This window comes from Aotus nancymaae, unplaced genomic scaffold (assembly GCF_030222135.1).
Source record: "Aotus nancymaae isolate 86718 unplaced genomic scaffold, 86718_ANA_hifiasm-v0.15.2.pri h1tg000025l, whole genome shotgun sequence".
NCBI classification, from domain to species: domain Eukaryota; kingdom Metazoa; phylum Chordata; class Mammalia; order Primates; family Aotidae; genus Aotus; species Aotus nancymaae.
Genome location: NW_026988438.1, coordinates 17,370,831 through 17,388,628, shown reverse-complemented (window position 1 = coordinate 17,388,628; position 17,798 = coordinate 17,370,831). Strand labels below are relative to the sequence as shown.

The following is a 17,798-nucleotide window of genomic DNA, read 5'->3' as shown; positions in this document are numbered from 1 at the left end:
GGAATGCTAATGATTTTGGTACACTGATTTTATATCCTGAAACTTTGCTGACGTTGTGGTTAAAAAGCTGCATAGCTTGTCAAAGGCCAGTCAACTATCCACATGTTCTATTTGTGAGTTAGGGAACTACAAATCGTATTTTAAAAGGCAATCCAGCAAGCAGCTGGATATAACACATGCCCAGGCCTCTTAGCCCTTCTTCATGCTTCCTTAGGTCTCTTATCAGAACAAGAAGAATAGAGATCTCTGTTATGGCTTTCCTGTAGCAAGTAAAAGACAAGGTGATGATTTTCCAGTCCATTTCCACTGGGGAACATGCTCATCAATCACCAAAGGCTAGGACTTTGTTACTTTGGCTAGAGGAAAAAAAGCTCAGTGGTTTCTGTCCTAGTGAAATGGGACCCTCCCTTAACCTGTGTTTTAGATTAGCATCAGGGCTTGCTGCCTCCACCTTAAGAGTATCTGCTTTGATGGCTTATGGGCTCACAGGACCCAGTCTGGAACACAGCAATTTTAGCTACTATAGAAATGATTTGGTCTGAGATAAAAGCCATTTTTTAAAAATGCGTTTGGTGGTGCCAGTTTTCTAAATCTAACAGGGGCATTACCAAAACTGTGGGTATTTATCTTTCTGCAAGTGATGTGTCCTTAGCAGTTTTCATTTACTGTCATTCGCACTGGTCTGTTTTCACCTTCATACTTTCAAAAGGTCACAATAGGATGGACAACAGACTTTAAAGGCAAAAAAAAAAAAAAACTTAAAAAATAAACATACACAAATTCCCTTTGTTTGGCATCACTTTCCTCTTTTATCCCACTTAATTTGAAAGAAATGTATATTGTCCTTGAGTGGACAGTGGAGTTATATGCATGCATGTATATATGTACATACAGTGAAGACTGGTGTTAGCATTTCACGGCCATGCACATACAATGAAGATTGGTGTTAGCATTTCAAGTCTCAAATTAAATATTTTGCTTCAAGAAAAACTGGAAAGACATCTCACACTGCTCCATTAAACCAATTCTGCATTCATAATATCTTATTTACTCATAGGCAATCTCCCTGTACCTGCCAATCCAGGATTTTAAAAGTACTGAAAGCCTAGAGATTGTTAAAGAAATCCCCGTACCAGTGCCTGCCATTGGAGTAAAAATAGGCTTGCAACTTTACTGTATTCTATACACAGATATTAATCTAAAAATTTACTACTCAGAAGCAATTGCTTCCATTTACAATTAAGTGAAATTTCTCCCTAGCTCAATTATACTATTTAATGGTAAAATGTCTGTAAGATTAAAGGAGATATAACAACACTGTCAGTAAATCTTACTAGAAAACTTGTATCATTTTTCCTAGTCCTTCAATGTTTGCTATTTTAGCAATACCGTCATCGTCAATAAACATGTACTGGATGTTTTCAATGTATACACACTGATTATTTTTCAAAATCCGTCCTGCTGTGTTGCCTGGGAGCAAAGGAAGTGCTACCATTTGTTAATTCTTATGTTGGGCTATGAAGAAAAGATTCAGATGTGAGAACTTCAACGTTTCTCTAATAGAGGGCATTCCACATTAAGATGTAAGTTAAAACACTCTTTTGTTGGATTATAAAAATATTGGGTTGAATTATACGAAACTGTCATTTTTGTAGGGCAAAACCAGCCAATTATTGGGAATGTCATAGGGTTTAATGTTGTATAACACAAGCTCATTGTAAACAATAAATTATAAGGAACTCATAATACCTTGACAGACATATATATATACTGTTAGTATTTTAGTATATTTCATGCTAGTTATTTAATACATGTATTTGAAATATATTCCCAAATTGGGATCATATTGTATACATAATTTGGATTTTGTATTTCTTTAGGAAATTATTCTTCAAAAATGTAAGATTTTTTGAAAAATCATCCTGTGAGATGTATTCAATTTGTTGATGAATTTTCATAACATATTTAATCATACCCTATGGTACATTCTGATTTTTAATGTTCATTTCTTTATTATTTGGGAGGTTGAACATTTCCCATGTCTAACAGCATTCTGTATATATGTGAATCTCTGCAAATTTGTTCATGTTCCTATCCATATCTAAATTGGGTAATACTCTTTCTCTTAGTAGTTTATAAGAGCTTTTTATATATTAAGGATATTAAACCTTTGCCATACTTTTCGCAAATATTTTATCATTGCTTTTTAGATTTATAATATTTTAAGTTTAAAATTTTTATAGTCTAATGCATGAATCATTTCCTTTGTTATATTTTCTACTGTTTTGCACTTAGAAAACTCTACTCCTGGATCTGATAAATATTTGCTAATATATTATTCTATCATTAAAAAATTAATAATAGCTCTCTCCTACACACATATCTTTTGAAACTATAAAGTATTTAGACTGTGTACAAAGTACGAAACAGGCCACTTGCATGGTATCCAAAGCTGAAAGTGCTGTCTTCAGCCTCCTAACCAGCACTAAATGTTACTAAATCAGGCCTGTTTCTAGCAAAATTTACAAGCAAACTCAGCTGTCTTCTTTTCTAAGGAAAATTTCCTGCTGTACAAAGGGTTACCTCTGAACAGTATCTCCATTATTTCACCCATGACTCCATTCCTAATTTTCTGTTTTCTGGCAGCTGCTCTCCAACCTACAAATAATGCGTGTCTTTGTTTAGCGTTCCTTAAAAAAACTGTACATTCTAAATGTGGAAGAAAGCTCAATTTATTTTACTTTGAAACCTGAGAAATCAATAACATGAACCATATGTTAATTATAGAACTTGGTGATAAATAAAGTAAGAAGTCCAGAGAAACTGTGGAGAAAGTGATGGTGGAGTTGAAACAGAAAAGGAGAGAAGTCCTTTCTCTTGATGTGTGATGCTATCATAAATCTCTCTACTTGGGAGGATACCAAAATGCAACTCTTTTTCCTAATTCACTCTAATGTAATTTGTGTTTTACTTCCTTCCAAGTTCCCAAGTGTTTTTATTAGGATCTTACAGCAAAGATAAGATGCCTACCATGGGCTGTTAGCATTAAGAAAAGATGATGTCAAAGACAAACTTAAATGATATTTGTGTCCTTTTGTGGTGTTTATTTCGATTTATATAGTTTTGTACTAAAGATATAAATCGACTCATCTTTAGTTTCTGGTAGAAATATTAAAGGACTTGAGGTTTACAAGATCAGTTGCTATAATCAGAGTAATAATCATAATGGGGGGGATAAGAATTAGCAATGTAATGTTTCAGACACACTCAATCACATGCTTTTTAAAAAGTCACTCTTTTTTTGGTTTATTTATGGTAAATAAATCTCTCCTTTTCTGTGACCCATTCAACCAATTCTCCTCCTGTGATCACCAAACTATTTCTTCCCTCTTCTTGAACCCCATCCTCCTGACCTAGAATATATTTTGGTAGAGGAAGGAAGTAGAGGGAAGCAGGGCCCTCACTCACAGCTTTTATACCATCTTAGTCTCGACAAACATTTCAAGTCTTCAGCTATGAGTAATGGTGAACTTCTCAGTTCCAGCCTTAAATATTAACATGTGATATATTAGTGAAATTAAAATTTCAACAAGTGTTCATTCCATACTAACCATATTCATAGAACATCTTAAATTGAGGATAGCTATTTCCAGATTGATCTAAATCTGACTGCTTAATAGTAAACTTAACTTTTAATGTTGCAGTTCCTAAACATAATTTTCATGCCTTGCAGTCCCCAACTCTGCTACATTCGGTTTGGCGTTCTAATCTAAAAGCGGTGTGACTATCCTACAGTAGAATGATCAGTATTTTCTTTGGTTTTGGTCAAGAAAGAAAAAAATAGCAAGTATGACCAGTGACTACAGTGAACAATGGTAATATAAAAATCAGAAAAACTGCTAGCTTAAATTTGTTAAAGGCTTAGAATGACAATTAGAAGAAATTGAGATTCTGACTTCTCACGGCTTTCAATATATGAGGCTCAGAGTACTATGTTTAGCCACATTGGTGTCAGCACTAAAAACCTATGACTATGATCTATTTAAATTTCATATAGTTTTGGTTCCTTACCAGTAAAACAGGACTAGGAATTCTGACCCATGATATTTGCAAGCCTGGTAATGGTTCACTAATTTAAGACCCTAGACGACTGTGAAATCATTAGTGTATTTGAAACAAAAAGCATCTTTCAAAGATCAAATCATGGATGAGTGATGAACACTTTTTTTTTAAAGGAAAGATTTCCGTATGGTTTAAGAATTTTTAGTTGGAATTCTCCTATTCCTAAGCATCTGTTTAACACATATCTCCTATTAATGAGCAAGTACTTTTCAAATAGAACGTTTTAAGGAGTAAAACTTCAGTGCTTTTAAGTAAGTTTCGTACATATGGATGACGTTAGAGAAAGCACCACACCTGACTTCACCTGGGCTTAGATTGCCTAAGCCTACTGAATGGCTGGGGTTACCAATGCACAGGCAAGCAAACATTCCAGAGGTTTGAGTCAACTCAGAATGTAAGAAATGACACATTTCCCACTTGTGTCATATGTCATACTGCAGGGGGAAAATGTCTTAAGCCGTAGTGTCTAATAAGTGTCACCAGAGGGTACTTATTAGAAACTCCCTCCTGAGACTATGTTTGACAAGGGGGAATCAGTTAGGGCAGGACTGTCATTTTAAGTGAGCACCCCAGGTGGTGGTGATGCAGGTCATTCACTGGCCACACTTGGAGAAACAGAGCATAGTGTTTACTGAGCCTTTATCAACCCTTTATTAGATGGTAACTCATTTCTGCAAAATCTGTTGAGTAAAAAAAAAAAAAATCTGTTGGGTTTAGTCCATTTCCCAGGCATCCTAATTAAGCTAGCCATTACATGGTAGTAGCCAAGTTTTTAAAGATTAGAGCTACATTTTTTTTTTTGAGGCAAGGTCTTGTGGTCTGTCACCCTGGCTGGTGTGCAGGGGTGCGATCACTGTTCACTGCACCCTCAATTTCCCGGGCTCAAGCAATCCTGCCACCTCAGTCTCCTGAGCAGCCAGGACTACAGGTACGTACCACAACGCCCGACTAATTTTTGCCTTTTTTTGTCAAGACAGGGTTTTGCTATGTATGGTTTGCCATATTGTCGAACTCCTGGGCTCAAGTGATGTGTCTGCCTTGGCCCCCTGGAGTGTTAGGTTAACAGGTGTGAGCCACTGCACCCAGATCACTTTGTCATTACTGACATTCAAGGAATTCTTTTACTTCCTAAAACTCCAAGTGTCACAGTGCCCAGATGCCAAGCCCTTGATTAAATATATGAATCCATATTCAGGCCAACCTCTCCTCCTCATCTGATTTACCATAAGAGTCAATCTTTCAGGACAATTTTGCTCTTAGAGGGTGATGATGAGGAAGAAGAAGAACAGAATGACAGTAACTACCACATTATTCTATATGCTGAAGACATCGGATTCTCATAACTGGCACCATGAGGTTTGCAAGGCTTCATTAAGTAACTTTTTATGAAAGCACATATTCATTCAACAAATATTTACTAGAACCAGTAATTACTTTCTTAACTGCAATGAAAGGATTGTTTAATTTTTTCCACCTTGCTTAGGAATGAGGAATAAGATACTATCTCAGATAACTGATGGATACCTACTTTGTATGCCTTTCACTAATTTAAAATTTCACAATGATAATATTGCAAATTGTTGGCAATTGCTCTAGTAGAATGGTGCTTTTTTTAAACCTATAAATGCCACAATATATATGGGCATCTGAAATGTTTGGGTTAGAATGATAGAATCCAAATGCATAAATATCGAATAGTATTTTTAGATATATACTCCTGAGTTACGAGAATAGGGTCTAAGACTCATGACATCAATCTTCATTAAACTTGATTCCCCATCCTTGGTATAAAAGGTATGTAAGGGTCCCACTTTGGGAAAGAACAATTTCTGGAATTCAGTTAGTATTTTTGGAACTAGTCAGTACTATTTTAAAGGAGAAATTGCCTTACAGTTTTGGTGGGATCAGTTATTGGTTTTAGACTATGTCTAAACCAAGCCAAATTCTTAGCTACAACGTAGATAATCCCAGTGTTCCTGCCCACCACAGAGAACTGAATGCGCAAGTGCAAACTGAATGTGCCGCAATATGACACACCCTCAGCTGATTTTTCTATAATATACATATTTACAAATTTTATCCTTGAAAAGGTACCATTTCCTCACTTGTACAATGGTGGTACTGAAGCCTACATTTCTGAGTTAATTAGAAGGTAAGCACGTAGTACAGTTACAAACGTGTTTACTGAGCATCCTCTATGTTCCAGGCAGTATGCTGGCCCTGGAGCTAATGCAATGGACTAGAGTCTTGACTTAAAGTCCCACCTAGGTGGGAAAGATAAAAAACAAACATAAAAAATAAAGGAGATAATTTCAGCTAAGTGCTATGAAGAAGATAAAATAGAATAATGTGGTATAAAGTGATAAACTATAGTTGTGGAGTTGTAGCTGAGAGAGAAGGAATGATGAAGACATGACATGAACTAAAGGGTGTGGAGCATTCCAAACAGATGAACCATCAGCACAGAAGCATGCTGAGCTAGAAGCGAGCTGGAGAACAGAGAGAAGGCCACTGTGGCTGAGAACAGTGGGCCCAAGGACGGGTGAAGGCAGATCAGAAAGGCAGGAGGTGGGGAGCACTAGATCATGTAGGACTTCTGATTTTATTCTACAGTCATGAGAAACCACTGGCGCTAAGTTTTTGGTAGAGGAGTTAGAGGATTTTATTTCTGCTTTAATAAGGTCCCTCTGGTTGTTATACAAAGGATGGTCCATAAAAAGGCAGGAGCAGAAGTGGTGTGTTGAGTTAGGAAGCTGATTGATGGGTTAAACTGGAGCTATAGCAATGAAGATATTGAGAAGTAGTCAGATTGAGGGTATCTTTTGAGATAACACCGAAAGCACTTATTGTTAGATTGGATGAAGACTATGAAGGAAAGCAAAAAATCAAGAATTATGCCTAAGCTAAGGGCTCAAACAACCGGGCAGATAAGGAAGGACTGAGTTGGGCAGAGGATTCTCGGTCAATGTTTTATATGATTGGCTATCTGCACCAAGAGCATGTGGGAGAGGTCAGGCTGGAGAATAGGTATTTGAAGATTCCGGACTAAATGACATCACTTGATTAGAAATGTAGCCAAGGAAAAGAAGAAGGCTGACAGTGAAGCCTTGGACGTTCTAATGTTTAGAGGAAGAAGAGCCAAAAAAGAGACTGTAACCAAGGAGTTTAGCATAGGCTAAATTTAGATGAGAAATATCTCTCCTTCTAAGCAGGAGAGCACTCTGCTATCTGTTGCCATGGTGACATAAGTGGGTATATACTACCTGCAAGTTTTAATGGACTTTGTAAACAGATCCAATGCCTAGGGTGAGGAAGCATTTTCTAAAGAGATTCCAACTTATCTGTTATTAGCTGATTCTGAGTGTCATTTGCCTGTTTAGTGAGTCATTATTTATTTAGTGAGTCAGTCTTACAGTACCTTTAGAAAGAAATTAGCTTTTCTTAAACCCATATTTCCTATCCCCCTACCACCACTATCAACCCTCTGTACCCCACCAAAGGTTCCCTTGGCTCTGCATAGCTCTGCCTCAGTTTCCTTTTAGACCCTGGCTTTAGGCTCTCTCCAACCTAAGTCCCAAGAGTCTTTCATTTTTAGTTCTGCTACTTTTTAAAATGAATGTAACTTTTTATAGGATTAGCGATTTTAAAAAACCTACTAAATTACTCTGTTATGTTTGTTATTAGAATATCAAATACATGCATAATTCTGTCTTCTTTCTCTTCTGATATTTTCAGTGACTACAAGGGTTGGGAATTTGCAAAAGGATTTGTTTCTGAGAGTCTTCAGAATCTAGATTGCATAAAAATGTTCTCCTTTAAGAAATCACTTGAGTTACTGAGTTTTCCCTTGGAATGAAAGATATTTGAAAGCACAACATGTATGTTTCTGATTGGAGCAGGGGGAAACAAATGGAAATTATTAGTAAGATTATACTGAAATCTTACTAATTAGAAGGATTACACTGAAGATTTCATTTCTCTCTACACTTTAAATCTGGGATTCTGAGTTTACTAGTATAAACTACCGCAGTTGTTAGAGTTCACTCACTCTGCATTCCCCCTGAATTTAGAATATACTCAGTATTGACTCACTATCCTTCCAAACTTCAAATCATCTCTCCTATTCCACTCCATGGTCAGCTGCTGGCGCTGCTTTGATTTATCCCCCTGTCTACTCTCAGACTGGCTGTTTAATTTTTGCTTAGCAGTATAGTCTTTAAAAAAAACCCAAATCTCAAAATTCTCAGTGTGTGCTGGGGGAGAGGCAGTAAAGTTGTGGTTTCTATGGAGAAAATATTTCTCTTTTTTCTTTGAGATGGAGTTTCCCTCTTGTTGCCCAGGCTGGAATGCAAATGGCATGATCTCAGCTCACTGCAACCTCCACCTTCCGGGTTCAAGCAATTCTCCTGCCTCAGCCTCCTGAGTAGCTGGGATTACAGGCATGTACCACCATGCCCAGCTAATTTTGTATTTTTAGTAGAGATGGGGTTTCCCCATGTTAGTCAGGCTAGTCTTGAACTCCCAACCTCAGGTGATCCGCCCACCTTGGCCTCCCGAAGTGCTGGGATTACAGGCATGAGTCACTGTGCCCAGCCCCGAGAAAATATTTCTTTTGAGTCAAAAGATTATATTAAAAGCTGATCTTCCACAGAATATAGGTCTCATTTCTGGTAGAAGTTTGGATGCCTGTTTTTTAACAAACAGAATGCCTCTAAACACAATAGTTAATATACTATAAATGATAGACTTTGAATAAGGCATAAGGGTCTACACTGTGCCTAAATCAACTAGGTAAAACATTATAATAACCAATCCTGTAAAAAGCTACATTAATGGAGAAGGGCAAAAGAACTAAAAATGAAAGAATCTTGGGACTCAGGGTGGAGAGAGCCTAAAGCCAGGGGAAGCTGGGGCAGAGCTCTGGAGAGCCAAGGGATGCTAAAGGTGGGAGGTTGATGGGGGGTAGACAGTGAAGAGAAAGGATACAGAAAACATAGGGTCTTGAGTGCTAAGAAGAAAATAAACTGTCTGGGAAACCACGTTGGTAAGTTAAAAGCCTTGAAAGATCCACTACGCTGTGAGGAGTGAACTACTTTAAGTCAAATTGCTGTAGGTTAAGGCCCATCTTACAGTAAAAGATGGCATCGCTGATCTATGAGGTCTTTTACACCAGAACTAGTGTTATTGCACCATTCGACTTTGCTTCTTTAAAGACATTTTATTGGACAGTCCTCTCAGGTATCTTTCACATAGGTACTTTCTTTTTAAAATTATTTCCTGTTACTATGAAAAGTAGTTTGCATCAAATATCAGGAGAGGTGTGTGTGTGTGTGTGTGTGTGCGCGCGCGCGCGCGCGCACGCGCGCACGCACGTGTGTGTGTTTTTAAAAACATGGTCTAATTAGTCCAGCTATGATATTAGATTGAAAAAAAATTTCCTTCCAAGATCTTTATCATTATGGTAGAGTATTTGTTCTGTGAATTTCTTGCCTTGTTTTTGGGATCACCTTATTATGCAACATCTGCTCTGAATTTCAAATGTGATAAACAGAGTATGAGTGTCGGTGGCAGATGGCTAATGACCAGCAGCGACAGGGCATTCAAGCCTGCCTTGTTTTCTGGGAAGCGATATTTTCATGTTAATTTGCTCTGTGTCCTGCAAAGATGAGACAAATCACCTGCTCGTAATTCAGGCAAAATGGAGACCACCAGGAGCTGAGAGGGGCCATGGCTTGATTCCTTTAGGAGTGAGAAGAGAAGAAGATCTGAGAGACTTTCCTCATCCACAGTACAGGCACCAGTCAGTGACTTTGCATTATGTCAATCGAGAAAGATGAATCAGCCCTGGACATCCCAAACTGACATCAGAGCCACTGTTTACTGCAAGCAGATATTATTCATGAAAACAGATATTTCCCAGAGGCAGAAAACAGGTACTATTAACAGTGTGTGTCAGTCTCTGAAGTCTGGGTTTTGTAAAATAAACCTAATAGTGTGTTTTATCTCTTACTGAAAATATTACAACCAATAGAAAACTCTAAGAAACATTCAATTGAAGATAAAATGAAATCTAATTCACAGAGAAAACGACCCACACAGACATAAACCCAGAGCATTTCTGACCCTCTCAAGCTCTATATAATTCACTTATCATAAAGATACATAAATCAAATAAAATTTTTATTCCAAGACTGAATCATCAAAAGAGGCCATATGGTCTTGAGCTCAAAGAATTCTGTCCTATTTTAGAGGCTGCTGTTTTTTTTGTGTGACCTTTCAGTGCCTCAAACTTGTGAAACTATATCACCAATTGCATCAAATACTTTTTTCCATCAAACAGGTTACATGCAGTTTCATGCACAGAATGTCCACAGAAAAATTCTAGGTTTTCAGAGCTTATAAGATAGTTGAGAAGTCAGGTCATATCCTAGGAAAGATTAATGTATTATACAGACAAGTTTAAATACCAAATGAATGATTCAGTAAAAGAGGGCATTACGTTTGGAAAAGCCTGTACAGGAGAATAATTTACATAAGAGTCTCTCCACATCTATATGTTGCTATGTACAGTTCTTTTTCTGGGCGGCAGTTAAAAATGACTAAGAAAAATGGTGAGGAAATTTATTTATAGTTCTTTCCAACCCTCTCTCATAGGATGGCAGATGAGGGCATCAAAGAGAAAAATAAAAATCTGAGGGCTGGTTTTTTTTTCTCATAAAGCTCCATAAATGGAAGGTGCTATATAAGCACAGATACTCTGAATTTATCATGTACCCTAAAAGAAAAAATAACATAATCATTAAGGTGTCAATGATTGCCTCATAAATCTAAGCACGGAAACCCAGAAAGGCAATATTAAATCTCAAATGAGCCAATAAAAATTTAATAAAGATGGCACTGAACTCCTCCACAATTAAACAGACCCAAAGATAATATTCTGAATTGGAAAGAGGAAAGCCAGATATGTCAACAATAAGCCTATGAGGAAAAATTAGAATATCTGTTGACTTCACAGGAAAGCAGCCAACACGCTGCTTTATGCAAATATCATCAGCCAAGAATGGATGCACCTTAAGGACATCAAGAAAAGAGGTTAAATAATGTGATGAAAACCCCGAGATGAAGTATGAATGTGATTCCTATGTATCCTTATTTATTTTTTTAGAATAAGGCATATTTAATGATGTTGGAAAGAATCACCTATGATTTTATTTTCTCCTCATGAACTTCTAAATGACAATTTTCAGCCCAGCCTATACGCTTAACATACTTTATTCAAGTCCTATATGAGCAATGTGCAATAATTAGAGTTTCCCTGATGAGTTCTTCCAACTATGAACCTTTATGAGTATTTATGTCTTATGGTGTGGTTTAATGTCTTTTTTATTTTTTAAAAAACAAATGGCATTTAAATGCACTTCAAAAATTGTTATGTGATATAAGTAAGCTGGAAAAATAAGACACAGAGTGAATATTCAATAAATATCTGTACAAGCAATACTCAGAAAACATCTTATTACAACAGAGCATTCTATATAAAGAATTCATTTCTGTGTTCCCAACAGGTTGTTCATACATACTAACAATATACGCTTGATCTAGTTAGTAAGACTTCCCATAAATGAGCCTATATAACAACAAAATATTTCTGTTCTTTGGTTGTGTGCTTTAAAACTTCAATTAACCAGAATTCGGAACCTCTCACTTAGCGGCTGTTTATTCCGCATTCCAATTCTTAAAAACAATGCAATCACAGAAGCAGAAGATACGAGGTTGATTAAAAATAAATTTGTATCAGTTATATATCAGCCTAAAACTATCCATTTAATGGTTTTATTATACTTTTAAATGATTATTCAAGTTTTCAGCAATGATCTTAAAGCATCACAAACACGCAAAATTTTGTTTTAAATCTTTAATAAGGAAGGAAAATAGATTAGCATAGTCCGGGAAATTTTTTTAAAATTAAGAATAAAGATAAAAGAGTCTTCTGACTAGCTTTTAAGTTAGCAAAAAAAAAAATGTTCAATTAACCACTAACACATAAGTTAACTGCGTGAAATATTTCATTTGACTGGTTTATTTTACTATGAAAACATCAATACACCATTAGCCAAAAACCTTAATAACCAGAGCCCCTTGCCCCCAACTCTACCTCTATCTGCCAATTTGGAACTAGGGGTGCTGATGCTGATGGCTGAAGAAATTTAACAGCCTCCAGGACAATCTCCTGTTCAACACAGAATGAAGTAACATTCCCTTTCCTGGAGACAAACAAAAAGCTCAGAAAAAAACATTTAACTTTGAGTATCACCTTGTTCAAGAGCTTCTGGCAACAAGCAACCCCTTCTAGCAAGCCTCCAGCTCCATCCTGGCTCAGCCACTGCCCCCAGTCCTCTCCTCCCCTTTCTTACTTTGGTGACCACCCTTCTGCCTGTTCCTTTTCCTATCCTGCTTGCCCCTCTACGCTCACCCTTGAGATTCCCCCACAACCCACTTCATCTCTACTCCTGTCTGATCAAGCCTGAGTCTAGTGAACCACTCTGGCTTATCAACATTTTAACTGCACAGATGCCTTTGCAAATGATTCCACTCAGTAGCCTCCTATATCCTAGGAGAATTTAATGTAACGCTCAAAATATCTATGGAGGTGGTAAGGTAAGATATAAAATAGGCCAGGCGTGGTGGCTTACACCTGTAATCCTAGCACTTTGGGAGGCTGAGGCAGGTGGATCACGAGGTCAGGAGATCAAGAAAATACAAAAATATTAGCTGGGCATGGTGGTGCATGCCTGTAGTCCCAGCTACTCGGGAGACTGAGGCAGGAGAATTGCTTGAACCCAGGAGGTGGAGATTGCAGTAAGCCTAGATAGCGCCATTGCACTACAGCCTGGGCAACAATGCGAGACTCTGTCTCCAAAAAAAAAAAAAAAAAGATATAAAATATATGGTTGCCTCATCTGTCTGCTTAAAAAAAAAGATACTCTCCAAATAATTTTGAACTTAGAAATGTATCAGTAAAAATCAATGATTATTTTGATAGTCTATGTTTAAAGCCGTTGAAAGTCATTTTAAAAATAATTTTGAAAAGTAATTATATCTAAAAGAAAGCTTGACAATGTGTCGTATTTATTTAGTACCTATGTGTAGAAATCATTGTGTAAGACAATGTCAGGACACAAGGAAGACTGAACACATAAGATATGTACATTTAAAAAATCCTAATTAAAGGTAGAAAACATGATCAAGAGAGAGAGAGACGTAGAACAAGTGTTGTAAGGCACATGAGATTATACCCAGCTATAAGAGTTGATCAAATGGCCTTTGAGACGACACTTGAAAAATTTAGGCAGAGAGCTACTGGTAAGAAGGAGCAAAAGAAATGGCATGAGAAGAAGGCCACCAAGGTGGAAAATCACAGATCATGCTAAGAGAATGGTGAGCAGTCCAATTTGGCTAGAAAACTGTGTAAGAAAAAGGACGATGCCCTGCTCTGCATGCTGAACACGGGGTTTTTGACAAACTCATAAAGGAGAGAACTACAGCTTCAGGAGTAGAATAGAATGCCAGAGGAGAGGGGTGCAGACACAGAAGACAGCCAAGAACAGGTAACTCTCAGGCATGCCTACATTTAGAGGGCCTTAATGTTCTTGAGATGGCTCAGGAAGAAATGGGACTATTGTTAAGCACCAGATTCTTTAGTGAGAGCCAGATAAGAAAAAACATAATATTAGTCTATAACAACAACAAAAAAACATTCAATATGTCAAATTCTAAATGTATCAGTATCTGAGAACGTCATTTAGCTATCACTAAAGACATTTCTTACTGTTAAGAAGATAAACTATTTTTAGCTATTAACTCCCGTCTAGAATGATGCTGAATTCTATAACTCATTTCTAAACAATGAATGATAAGGCAGGGAGTCTGTTTAACTAAGCTACCTAATTCCCACAGACAAAAAGTTTTCATGAAGACCTGCACATGATGTGCATACATGTAAAAGATCTACCGGGAAGTTCAGTTAAGCAGAATGCAAATAAGAGCAACAAAATTTTATCAGCAGCATTCCTACCCAAAGGTAGGAAGAACTTCCAGTCAGTATTCTGCATCTAGTTTACTGACCTTTAAGGGTAGAAAGCATGTCTCAACCATCTTTGAATCCCAGCGTTTAGCATAGTATCTGGTTACTTAGGCTTCCTATAAACGTTTCATGATAAGAAAATGAAGAAAGAAGGAGGGCCTAATAACTAGTATTTCAGATTCACATAGCATAGGCTGTCCTGGAGTTATTGTACAATTATAATATAAAATGTGCTCATGAATAATGTTCAAATTATGTCCCTCATAGACAATGAGCCATCAGAAAAAGACTGAGCTATACTTACTAAACTGTATTTTCTAAGGTCTAAGACAAGGCACAAATTGATTTTTTAAATAATTCTAATATGCACTAGAACTAAACGGTTTTTTTTCCACTTAGTTCTAAAATTAATAAACTAGAATACATATGTCCATACTTTGAACATCTCAGTTGATGAACTGGAATATACCCAATCTTTGAACATTTTATTTAGCTGATTTTTTAACTATATATCGAGTTCTAAAAGTTATAATTCTGACAATTTTCATAAGGAAAGAACGCCATTGCTTAACAGACTATAATAGTTGACTGCCGGATAAGACACGAAGATGATTTTTGATACCTTTATGGTTTCAGTGGGCACTCCAGGCTCTGGAACTTTATCCAAGTAAGTGGTCAAGTCTTGATCGACATGTTCAAACACTAAAGTTAGTTTGGTTTCTCTGTCAGTTCGTGACACTGTGCACACATCAAACAACCTAGAAGAAAAAAGAAAGAGATTAAGTAGACGGCAATAAGCAAAGACGTAACCTGTATGTTTTAAACATATCCTTCAATTTGGTCTCATAATAGAAAAAAAAAGGCCAGTGTTGATCATTTCTTGTGATCATATGTAAAGATACCAGATGAAATCTGATACTTTAATAACAATATGAAGTTCAGGAGGGGGACAATCAGAGTGTGTGGTTAAGTGTGAGAACATTTATAGTAACAAAGAGAAAGCAATGCAATTGGAGCACAAGAATGCTTGGAGAGTTTCCTTTAGTCAGGACCTTAGAACTTGGCAACAGGGATAATTTCAAAAACTTGTAGGCTAGGCAAAATATGTTTCTTCTTAGCTCACAATTTGAGAATTATCAGAGACAGACTGAACATTCTTTGGAGATGCTGAATGCTGTAATCAACATTTTCCTGGAATTTAAGGTGTCACAGCCACATCTGTGAAAACAAATATGATGGAATATAGAGAAATTTAGTTTATTTCTAAGACAGCCCTCATCCTGCTGAGTCAAATCATTCCCTGGAAAGGGCATGAATATTTAGTTTTTAAAATTCCAATACCACGTTTATCAACATTGTGAAATTAGAAAATTTTTTTGGGGGGGCGGGCAGGGGACCTGCATTGGTAAACTATATTGCCCTTACATGATAAAGTAAGGGCAGCAGATTCACAAATGTTTTGAATGGGTGAATCCAGTTTCTTCCATAAAAATCTTAGTATAAGTCAAAATTTAAGTTTTAAAAACAGAGCCTTCAGGAGTCAAAAGAATTTTCAAGCCAAAGGACAAAATTTCCTTTCGTTTAAACCACAGTACACTATTTAGCACAACGGATTCTCACCAAATGTTTAAAGAATTAAACTACCCATAAACAAGTAAATTTCTTAACAAGAATGTAATATAAATACTAAGAAAAAGCTAATAAAATGCTATTCATATTACTTTAATTTAAAAAAAATGAATAAATGCCTTCTTCAAAGAAACTAACTTTAAATGTGCGTAGAATCCAATAACTAATGCACAGGGTTGACTATCAATTATCCAGCTTATATATTATCTCTGTTAATTTTTTAAATTATATTTAAGTTCTAAGATACATGTACAGAACATGCAGGTTTGTTACACAGATACACACGTGCCATGGTGGTTTGCTGCACCCATCAACCTGTCATCCACATTAGGTATTTCTCCTAATGCTATCCCTCTCCTAGGCCCCCACCCACTGGCAGGCCCCAGTATGTGATGTTCCCCTTCCTGTGTCCTTGTGTTCTCATTGTTCAACTCTCACTTATGAGTAAGAACATGCGGTGTTTGGTTTTCTGTTCTTTTGTTACTTTGCTAAGAATGATGGTTTTCAGCTTTATCCATGTCCCTGCAAAGGACATGAACTCATCCTTTTTAATGGCTGAATAGTATTCCATGGTGAATATATGCCATATTTTCTTTATCCAGTCTATCAATGATAGGCATTAGTGTTGGTTCCAAGTCTTTGCTGTTGTGAACAGTGCCACAATAAACATACATGTGCATGTGTCTTTATAGCAAAATGATTTATAATCCTTTAGGTATATACCCAGTAATGGGATTGCTGGGTCAAATGGTATTTCTAGTTCTACATTCTTGACGAATCGCCACACTGTCTTCCATAATGGTTGAACTAATTTACACTCTCACCAATAGTGTAAAAGCATTCCTTTTTCTCCACATCCTCTTCAGCATCTGTTGTTTCCTGACTTTTTGATGATCACCATTCTAACTGCTGTGAGATGGTAACTTATTGTGGGTTTGATTTGCATTTCTCTAATAACCAGTGATGATGAACTTTTTTTCATATGTTTGTTGGCTGCATAAATGTCTTCTTTTGAGAAGTGTCTGTTCATATCCTTTGCTTAATTTTTGATGGAGTTGTATTTTTCTTGTAAATTTGCTTAAGTTCCTTGTAGATTCTGAATATTAGCCCTTTGTCAGATGGATAGATTGCAAAAATTTTCTCCCATTCTGTACGTTGCCTATTCACTCTGATGATAGTTTCTTTTGCTGTGCAGAAGCTCTTAAGTTTAATTAGATCCCATTTGTCAATTTTGGCTTTTGTTGCCATTGTTTTTGGTGTTTAGTCATGAAGTCTTTGCCCATGCCTATGTCATGAATGGCATTGCCTAGGTTTTCTTCTAGGGTGTTTATGGTTTAAGTCTTATGTTTAAATCTTGAGTTAACTTTTGTAGAAGGTGTAAGGAAGGTGTCCTGTTTCAGTTTTCTGCATATGGCTAGCCAGTTTTCCCAGGAACATTTATTAAATAGAGAATCCTTTCCGCATTGCTTGTTTTTGTCAGGTTTGTCAAAGATCAGATGGTCATAGATGTGTGGCATTATTTCTGAGGTCTCTGTTCTGTTTCATTGGTCTATATATCTGTTTTGGTACCAGGACCATGCTGTTTTGGTTACTGTAGCCTTGTAGTATAGTTTGAAGTCAGGTAGTGTGATACCTCCAGCTAGCGTGACGCCTCCAGCTTTGTTCTTTTTGCTTAGGATTGTCTTGCCTACACGGGCTCTTTTTTGGTTCCATATGAAATTTAAAGTAGTTTTTTTCTAATTCTGTAAAGAAAGTCAATAGAAGCTTGATGGGAGGAAGCACTGAATCTATAAATTACTTTGGGCAGAATAGCCATTTTCATGATACTGATTCTTTCTATCCATGAGCATGAAATATTTTCTATTTGTTTGCATCCTCTCTTATTTCCTTGAGGAGTGGTTTGTAGTTCTCCTTAAAAAGGTCCTTCACATCCCTTGTAAGTTGTATTCGTAGGACCTCTGTT

The 17,798-nt window shown here is 36.7% G+C and overlaps 1 protein-coding gene across 5 annotated transcripts in view; it reads right to left on the bottom strand.

Moving 5' to 3' along the window:
- CDK6 (cyclin dependent kinase 6) overlaps positions 1-17,798 on the bottom strand; it is a 239,880-nt gene that overhangs the window by 163,388 nt on the left and 58,694 nt on the right. For all 5 annotated transcript variants that reach the window (XR_010344042.1, XR_010344043.1, XM_012450814.2 and 2 more), the window contains one exon: positions 14,829-14,964. Coding sequence is in view for 3 of the 5 variants with exons in the window: in XM_012450814.2 (XP_012306237.1) it covers positions 14,829-14,964 (136 nt within the window). In the remaining 2 variants the exon portion in view is untranslated. The remainder of the gene's footprint in view (positions 1-14,828; positions 14,965-17,798) is intronic.